This window comes from Marmota marmota, unplaced genomic scaffold, assembly GCF_001458135.2.
Source record: "Marmota marmota marmota unplaced genomic scaffold, marMar, whole genome shotgun sequence".
NCBI classification, from domain to species: domain Eukaryota; kingdom Metazoa; phylum Chordata; class Mammalia; order Rodentia; family Sciuridae; genus Marmota; species Marmota marmota.
The window spans coordinates 43,433,509-43,443,579 of record NW_025999842.1 but is presented as its reverse complement, the minus strand read 5'-3'; the positions used below and the strand labels follow the sequence as shown (position 1 = coordinate 43,443,579).

Here is a 10,071-nt window from a genome sequence, read left to right as displayed (position 1 = left end):
CCAAAAAAAAAAAAAAAAAAAAGTCTAGCTATGTTCCAAATCAAAGAGATAAAAGAAATATTGATAATAAAATACAATACTTGATTCTAGACTGGAAAGGGAAAAAGGATGCCCTAAGAAACATTGTTAGATCAACCGACAAAAGTGGAAAATGAATGTTATTGTATTAATACTATATTTAATAATATCAAAAACAATGGTGGTTATATAAGTAAAGATATTCTTTATTCTTAAGAAATACAACTTAAAGTATGTGGTGAGGAAGAATGTGTCATATGCAATTTTGAAATGATGCAGAAAAAATATTCTGTATATATACATAAATAGAACAAGTGATAAAGCAAAAGAGGTTTAATGTTAACAATGACTTAAGCTGGGTTAGAATATGTGAGGATTCTTTGTTCCACTCTTATTCTTGTGACCTTTCTAAATATATGTGTGTGTGTGTGTGTGTGTGTATTGTAATGTTGAGGGTAGAATACAGGGAGACAATGGCAGACTAGAAGAGAATTCACTAGCAAATTAATTCAGCAACAACAAAAAACATTAAAAAATCTTTTTGTTTATTTTGGTAGTGCAGACTAAACCCACGGGAGCTTTGCCACTAAGCTACATCCCCAGTCTTTTTTATTTTTATTCTGAGACAGAGTTTTGCTAGGTTGCCAAAACTGGCCTTGAACTTACAATCCCCCTGACTCAACCTCCTGAGTCACTGGGATTACAGGTATGCACCAGCACGCCTAGTCAAAAATCTTCCCATCAGCTAGAATATCTTGACCAGATACTATTTCTAACACATATGATCACACTCCTTAAGTTGGTATATAATAAGAACTAACTGGGAACCTAATGCACAAAGAGGCAAGTCTATGGTAGTGGTTCAGAGAATGAGTTCTAGAATCAGAGTGCTTGAGTTTGAATCCTGTCAAACTTACACACTATATAACCTTGGCCAAGTCATTTAATCTATCTGTGCCATAAATTCCTGAAAAAGACTTTTAAAGTGTCTCCATATTTTTGTAAGAAGTAAAACATTAACATTAGAGTGCAGGGTATCATACATACCCGACACATATACTACTCAACAATGTTAACTTTGCATCATCACCACTCACATGGAAAACTGGCTACGTGGAGAGACTCCAACTACAAACTGAACCACAATAGGGTGAGCCAGACAAAATTAAATACGAGTACTCCCTGGGTATAGGCAACATCAATCAAAAACAATCTGAAGCAAGAAAAACCCTTCCGAGTCAGATGAAGTACACACTTAGTTTTAGGACTTCCACACAAAATTAATTAGAGGTACCCTAATCAAGTACAGGCAGAACCCAGGTCATCGGCATAGCAGCCAGCCTCTAGTCTGCTGATATTTAATCACTTTTATATTCACATTTATAAATTCTCCAAAACCAAATCAAAGACAAAATTCATTAACTATTTTTCTCCAACCAAATATATGGTTCTCACCAGGCACGGTGGCGCACACCTGTAATCCCAGCAGCTTGGAAGGCTGAGGCAGGAGGATCATGAGTTCAAAGACAGTCTCAGCAAAAGCAAGACACTAAGCAATTCAGTGAGACCAAATCTCTAAATCAAATACAAAATAGGGCTGGGCACAAATCTCTGGTACCCAAAACAAAAAACAAAACAAAACAAAAAAATATATGGTTCTCTTTTAGAACATGAACTTTTTTTTTTTTTTTAATTGTGTCATTCAAGTCTTTTTCCTCCAAGAGCTTTCTTGTTTTTAAAGGAAAAAAAGAAAAAGACTGTCTTGGTACAACATAAGATAGTACAAATTTTCTGCTGTAAAAAAATTAGATAATGGTCCCCTCTAGTGGCTTACTTGGAATAAAGCCCATAAAATTCTATCAGCACCATCTTTGAAGTAGCAAAGGTATTAAATACTATTACAAATATAAAGTTGTCTTTTAGCTACTACCCAATGAAAAAATATTATTCTGTCCATTTAATCTCTCATCAAAAATACTACTATGACCTTTACTACTACAAACAAGCAGTATCTCTACATTAGCTTAACAGTTAAATAAAAATACCTGTTCCAACAAATGGATCAAAGACAATATCATTTTCTTTCACTTTTCCATGGTTTGCCATGATGAATGATAAACCAGCATCCATGCTTGTATTTCCAATAAAGTGTCTCTTTTTGACACTATATGACTCAATTAGCTCTCTCTGTCCATCTGCAATCTAAATCAGAGATATTTTTCAAATTAGTAAAACTATAGAGAAGAGATTTAAGATTTCAGATAATCACAAAAAACCACAGCATCCTGTTGATGAGAACTTTCCACTTAACTACTGCTCTAAATTCATTCTTTTAAAATGTTTTTGAGGTAGTTCTGGACAAATATCTTTCCCTTTACTATGTCTTTTCAAACCAAATATGAATTGAATTTGAACATAATTATTCCAAGAATTGGTGCTGATAAGCTTTCCCCATTTCTTTTTCTCCTAAATAACAATAATCTATAACATTAGTCTCAGCTTCCACTTACCCACGTACAGCCCCAGGGAAGTGAGCTGAAGTGTTCTAAGTAATCCATTTCTCTTAAGAATTAAGGCCTGGATTTAAGAGTTCCATAAATGAGATCCACAACTATTACAGTACTCTGCCTTCCTTCTACATTAGTAAAAAAAGCAGTTGTTCAAATTTTCTGGTAAATTTTGTTTTAATGTCACTAGGCACACCACTGTCATCCTAGGTCACATATCTAATAAGCCTCTTGAACCTCAGAAATCTCTGGAGAAATGCATTGCATTTTTTGTATAAAGGCATTACCTTTTTTTTTTTTTTTTGGTGGAGCTGCAGATTAAATTCAAGTCCTTATGCATGCTAAACAAGTCACTCTGCCACTGACCTATAACCTCAACCCATATTCAGCTTTTAAAAGAAACAAAATAAGATAGAAAGAATACTTGCTTACCCATCTACCAAAATAAATATTATATGGATTCTCAGGGATGCAATTAGGGTCCAAACCATAATCCTCCAAAATAGAGAATATATGTTGTGGTTTCTTTAAGTTCACTTTTCCTTCAAAGGGCAGAAATTCAAGTGCCTAAAAAATATAAGCAACTGTAATGTTCTATAAAATTTTCCAAGGGAAAATAGTACTTAACTAATAATATCTACCATGTAAGTCTGATGTCAGCAATTAAATAAGATAAAATGTGAAAATCCTTAGCAAAATTGTGGTACAAAACAAACAAAACACTTGACATTAGCTGTTCCTATATATCAACAATGACTAGATTAGATTAATACTCTAGGGGTTTTATTTTGCTAAATTCACTTACATCTATTCGTTTGACTTTTTCTTCTTGTGTCAATGTTTTATTAAATGTGTGAATCTTTATTTTATATGTAGAGTCTGAATGCAGAAATGGAACCTAAAATAAGCAGATAATTTTTTAAGACATTAGTAATACAAAATGTATATATATGCTTATATAAAAATCACATTTCACTACTCACCATCTTCTCCACAGGGTAATTTTTAAGAGAACTATACAACTCCTCAGGAGATCTTCCATGACCCCATAGTTCAAATATAGACCTAGGGAATAAATGATTGGTACTAACCTCAGTAAAGAATTTAGTTCACACAGTAATATTTAAGTTATTTTACTAATTCTTTACACTCACTCTTTAACAATTATTGTCTGTGTGTTCTAAGCTACAAACAACAAATACATGTTCTGGAAACAAATATAGCATAAGTCCAAATCACACAAAAAAGTTGAACCTAATAGAGTTGGGTGGAAATTTAATATAATTTAGGATTTATCCAAGTTTTCATCTTTTTATATGCTAGGATTGAATCCAGGGCTTTGCACAGGTTAGCATTCACTCTACCAATTGAGCTACATCCCTGGCACCCCATCATTTTATTTTTATGCTAGATCAAATGATGCAGTAAAATCATTTAAGATATTTTGGTCAAATGGATGAGAAGTTGCAGAAAATCCAAGTTTTCCCAATGTCTTCTCCATAAAACAAAAAGGACTATATACAAATGTTGCTATTAGCATTTGGCTATGATTTGGTAATATCTATTAACAAAGCTACTCAAAATGTTAAGATTTAACAATGTAGATATCTTTAGGTTTGCTACAGTTTTTATCTTATTTTGTGTGATCAATATAGTCTAAGCTAAAAATAAATAATTAAAACCCATTTTCAATCACTTTTCTACTACAGAAAATTCTGAATTTAAGTTAGTTTTTGGGGGCTTTTTGGTACCGGGGATTGAACTCAGAGGCACTCAACAATGAACCACACCCTCAGTCCTGTTTTGTATTTTATTTAAAGACAAGGTCTCACCGAATTGCTTAGTGCCTTGCTTTTGCTGAGACTGGCTTTGAACTCCCAATCCTCCTAAGAACCGCTGGGATTACAGGCATGCACCACTGCACCTGGCTTAAGTTAGTTTTGAATTTATGCTTATAAGTCTATTTTCATTCTGCTACGAGATTGTAAATACTATTCTTTAAAAATGAATTCCTCCTTTTCATTCTATTGAATTTATACAGAAAAAAACTCTATTCTTACTACTCTTACTTAATAATCTCTTTAATATTTACTTCAGCCATGCAAATTGTGGAAGAAATAAACTGAAAAAGTATTATGTAATATTATTTAATATTACATTAATTTTACCAATCATCAAATATAAGCATCAGATGATATCAGTTTTAAAAGAAGTGCACAAATTCTTAGTACTCAGGTATTTGTTTTAAATTGAATAAGCCTCATATTTGGAATTCAAACACTTCAGCCAAAAATTTTGAGATTATCAGGTAAAGTAATAAGTTATTCAAAGAGTATTTTTTAGTTATGTTCTCATTTTAGAGTCATTTTTATTTAATAAACAAGACTCACTAACAAATTTCAGCTTAAGGGATTAGACTTTTAGGGCTGCAGGTAGATCTCAACGGGAGGAAGTTCACTAAATAAGGGGTTGTAGCCAATTCAATGACAACAGAAATTACATATCACACTATGAAGCATTGCTAACGATGTTAATAAAATGATATATGAATAATCTTAATTGCATTGCATTAATAAACATAATTTCTAAGAGAAAGGTTTTCAACAACCTGTCAAAATATTCAAGAAAAAAAAAACTGAGAAAAACTAAAAAGTGTCAATAAAAAAAAAACTTTTTAAGAAAAAAATGCAAGAAAAGGAAAGAGTAGATGTCAATGATAAAATCTAGAAACTCAGGATAATTTATTAATTTATACCAATATACTTCATTAATTTATATCAATATATGATCATTAAACTGTTTTTTCTTTAACAAAGAAAACAGTAAAACATGTTTTAGGGCAGTCCCCACATTTTGTTACATTACACTTTACCAGTCTGCTCAATCCAACTAAAAATCACCTGTATGAAAAGCATTTTTTGGCCAGGAGTGTTGGTGCATGCCTATAATCCCAGCTATTCGGAGAGGCTGAGGCAGGAGGATCAAGGATGTAGATGTAGATGAGTGACAGAGACCTCTGGGTTCAATCTCCAAATACAGGGGAGAAGAAAAAAAAATCACTTTCTGAAATTTTAATACTCTGGTTATACTTAAATGTGGCATCTATCCTACATAAGAATGTAGCATTTATACCTCATACTATACTCCCAGTTAATACAGCATTTTAAAGAAAAATGGTTCTAAGCAAGAGTTTCTCCATTTCTCCATTGAGAATCTTCCAACTTTTAATTTCAGCAGGTAATTCTGTTCCCACACCGCCACCCAGTGGTAAATGCATGTTAACTACAAGATAAACCAAGCTCCTGCCACAACCAGTCCTACTTTCTACCAAAATAGAAGAGGGCAGTTAAGTATGGGATACACTCATGCAGGATAACATGGTAAGTTTTTCTTACTTGGCACACACTGTCCGTTTCATTAAGTTTCTTGCAATATCTTCAGAGGGAAGACTAAGAATCCAAAATGGTGACTGAAATAAATAATAATACACAAGTTATTTCTAAGTAGCTACCAACACCTGGTTCGCTTTTATTCAAGAAGTCAACAGGAGAAATTTCTATTTGCTGCTTTCACTTAAGAATACCTGACCTGACTGTATAGAAAAATGATCCAATGAATGAAAATATCAAATTAAATTTAAACTTATTTAACTTTAAGGTTAATTTTGTATTTGCCTTAATGTAGCTTGACTAAAAGAATCAATGCACATTATACTACAGAATACAATCTTGGAAATTTTTATCTTTGCTTATCATTTCTTATAGTACAGCTATTTTATTTTTAACTTATAAGTAATGTATTTCTTAATACTAAATGATCTCTTTTTCTAAGTAGCTATGGTTATCTGAGAGGTAGATGAGGGCCCTGTGAAACAACTATGATAGATAATCATGGGGAACATTATTATTACCATTAAGTTGTACTGTTTTATTATATTGTCTAGGAGGAAAAAAAAAAAAAGGTCCGAGTCAATCAGGAGTTTCTCAATCCCCTATTTCAATACCCAAGATTACAGGAAATATCTTCTCAAACAGCCCCTTGCCAGAATACTGCCAAACACAGCAGTGTCCTGACCTCATTCATCACTCTCCTTTCACTTTGCCTCAATAACTGAAAGTAAATAAGGAATATAACTCCAATACCATGGAACTTTTAATTTAAGTTCTCTCATCTTTTGCAAGAAATCCTCCCTGACATTAGCAGTCTATCTTCTTCCAGTATTTACACTATCCTACAGAAAAATTCAAAATAATCCAAATAGAAAAACAGATCATTAGTATTAATTCTATTAAAAAATTTTTTAAAGCAATCTAAATTAAATTAAATGGTTATGTAAATTATGGTATAGTGCAATTACATTGGTGATAAAGGCTAAGAACAACACATACCTATATTAATATTGTCAAATAAAAAAGGTTATAGAAGTTCATGGTAAGTAATATTACAACTGAGGAGGATAAAGGATATGAAAAAGACTGGAAGGTCACATCCCCAATTATAAGTCATAACAAGGTGAAAGAACTGTAAATGATTTTTCTTTTCTTTTTCTGTTTTTCCAAACCTCTTTAAAATACTGATAAACTATAAATACAAAATAAAAGCTTATAAATTCACAATCGTATACAGTATAAAATTTCAAATTTTAAAATTATGCCAAATATAAACCTACAGTTCATTTAAATTGTAATTCTGAATACATTTCATCAACAGAATATAGTCCTTTCTTAAATGAAAGAACAGATATACATTATGGTGCAAGTGTTGAATTAAAAATTAAATTTGGGACTGGGAATGTAGTTCAGTGGTAGATGACTTGCCTAACATGTATGATACGCTGGGTTCAATCCCCAGCACCAAAAAATGAAAATAAAAAATAAAAATTTAAAACTGTAAGTACATCTGTTACTTTCCAAAGCCATAATCTTCCCCTAAATATCCTTTTTATTTCATTTTCTCTAGGAACAGATACAAATAACCACATAAATATAAATTTAAGCTTTGTAGTTCTCTTCAAACCCAAGATTCTATTTATATATACATTACATATGGTCTAATGAAAATTCTCCTTACCTTCCCATAAGTTTCATGACTGCTGATGAACTGACCTCCAAAAAGTGAAAGCAAAGATTTTATTTCCTGCATTGAAAATATTATAGAGAGAATATATTTCAAACAGGAAACTCAAAGTCTTCTAAGAGAAACAAACCTAATATGATTAAAAAAGAAAAAGAATGGAGTGATATCTACCCAAGGCATTTAAGTTTCAACATCAGACAATTCCAACTCAGGGTATTGAAACTTTATAGTCACAACCATGGTTAAGTAATTTCAGAGAATTTTAGACAACAGAATTGCCAAGTATGATCAGAGAATGTCCCGATTTTAAAAGGGGGCAGGGAGGCAAAAACAAATAACAGACACTATAGATTGGTAAATTTAACAATACCTCATAAAAATAAAATGAATAATTAAAAACATGATTTGAGGATATTTGGAAAATAACTACAGAGCATCAACATGGATTCATTAAGCACATTAAATTAACCTCTTCTACCTGGATTAAATTATAGCACTAGAAAGAGAACTAACATAATAGGCATGTTAAAAGCATCATGCGTACAAAGTTGAAATCACTTCCAATAGTTTGTGTATTCTGTGAAGTACACACTTTGTATTGATAAACGACGACTATACAAAATTTATGACCTGTACCACTAACAACTACTATCTACAAATTCAACCTACTGAAAGCAGGTAAAATCTTGTATAGGTCCTATGGAGCAGGTAACCTAAAGAAGGAGAAATGTCCCCACTACTGGTTGCTGACAATCCCCTTTCCTCCCAACCAGAAGAAAGAACCTTTAACACCAAGCCTTCAGTGAGCGTCAGCCATCACCAGGGAATGCATACCCACATCACCAAGTTCCTCATTCCAAGATCCAAAAGAATGGGAGGTTTAAGCAATTTTAATACCATTTCTATTTTTCTTTTGTCTCTGCATCAAATAATTTCTTATATTAGAAGGAGGTGAATTCAGTACAAAAATATGGATAGAGCACAACCTAAAACAAACTACCAGTAAATCAGTAAAGGAAGCCCAAAGGTTATTTAGCAACATGAGTAACACAAATTGGAATCGTAGACATTATGAGACTCAGGACTAAGACAGACTACAGTTTGATTTCAGATCTTCCACATACTAGCTATGTGGTTTTATATATGAAATTTAACTTCTTTTACATCCAGTTCCCTTGGGTGTAAAATAGGAATCAGAGTTATCTCATGAAGTTAGAAGATCTATATATAGAGAAGCACAGACTCTTAGGGTATATTAAGGGAATCTAGATAATGATGACCTCAACACTCTAACTGAAATTCAGCAGCTCAGGAAGTTAAGCAAGTCTAACACAATTATAACAATCAGAAGAAAAAAATGAACTTATAGATTAGGTTACTTGGTCTTACATGATTGTTGTTCCTTCTGTATTAAAGTATTTTGGGAATCAGCTTTACAATTAAAACATCCAAATATAACCAAGTCAAAATTTGCTGCTCCTAGAATCATTGCTAAAAAACAGTGATAGGCTAAAATATAAAGGTCTTAAGAGTTGGAAACAAAATGGATGCAGTGAAACACACCTGTAATCCCACGAACTTGAGGCTGAGACAGGAGGATCACAAATTCAAGGCTTGTCTCAGCAACTTAGCAAGGTCCTTAGTGAGATACTGTCTCAGAATAAAAAACTTTAAAAAAGGGATGGGGATGTGGCTCAGTGGTAAATTGACTCTGGATTCAATTCCCAGTACCAAAAAAAGAGATAGAACGAGAGATGCAAAAAAGAAAGTGAAGAATTATCAGAAGTTTTATAGCATAGCATTAGCTCTAATACCCAAAACTTAAATAACCACTTAAAACTGAGGGTAAATGTGATAAATCATTTACCCTCAGTTTTAAGTGGTTATTTAAGTTTCAAATTTATAAGCACATTGTTTATAAATTCAGCATGATCAAGACAGGTGAGATTCACATGATTAGCTTCAGGTACGATTCTTTCTTCTGAAGGGACATCTAATGGATTTTGTTTACATGCTCCTGATATTGTAGCATGACACATCAGTTTTATGCTTCCTTCTTCTGCCATTGCAAATATGATCCTAATACAATATTTACAATCTATGTCCTATGAACTGTGGACAGAGCCATCTGTGTTGTGGTATTTTTTAATTCTCAGGCCTATACCTTTTCAGAATCCTTGATTTTATGGAACTAAGTTCTTTTATTTATACCTTCTGTCTCATTGTTTCCAAATATAACTCTCATTGTATTTTTTTTTCCTGTATTATTTTCCTTTGGATGAGAATATAGATAAGGATAAGGTCTCATCTCAAATCCTGTTTTTTTCCTTAATGGTATGATACCAGCATGCCAGATACTGGCAACCTGATGGTTTGTGCTTGTTTTCTACTCAAATCTTGAAGTTCTCTCTCTCTCTCCCCCCCCCCCCCGTTGGTACTGCATCCATGAGTTCAATTTACCACCTAAGCC

General features: G+C 32.7%; 1 protein-coding gene across 8 annotated transcripts in view; it reads right to left on the bottom strand.

Moving 5' to 3' along the window:
• Positions 1-10,071, bottom strand: part of LOC107155182 (tRNA (guanine(10)-N2)-methyltransferase homolog) — a 76,803-nt gene that overhangs the window by 37,238 nt on the left and 29,494 nt on the right. For 7 of the 8 annotated variants that reach the window (XM_048797848.1, XM_048797834.1, XM_048797826.1 and 4 more), the window contains 6 exons: positions 7,596-7,661; positions 5,921-5,994; positions 3,509-3,590; positions 3,331-3,423; positions 2,958-3,092; positions 2,064-2,220 (listed from right to left, as the gene is read on the bottom strand). In XM_048797848.1, coding sequence (XP_048653805.1) covers positions 2,064-2,220; positions 2,958-3,092; positions 3,331-3,423; positions 3,509-3,590; positions 5,921-5,994; positions 7,596-7,661 — 607 coding nt within the window. The remainder of the gene's footprint in view (positions 1-2,063; positions 2,221-2,957; positions 3,093-3,330; positions 3,424-3,508; positions 3,591-5,920; positions 5,995-7,595; positions 7,662-10,071) is intronic. The other variant, XM_048797854.1, reaches the window with a different exon arrangement.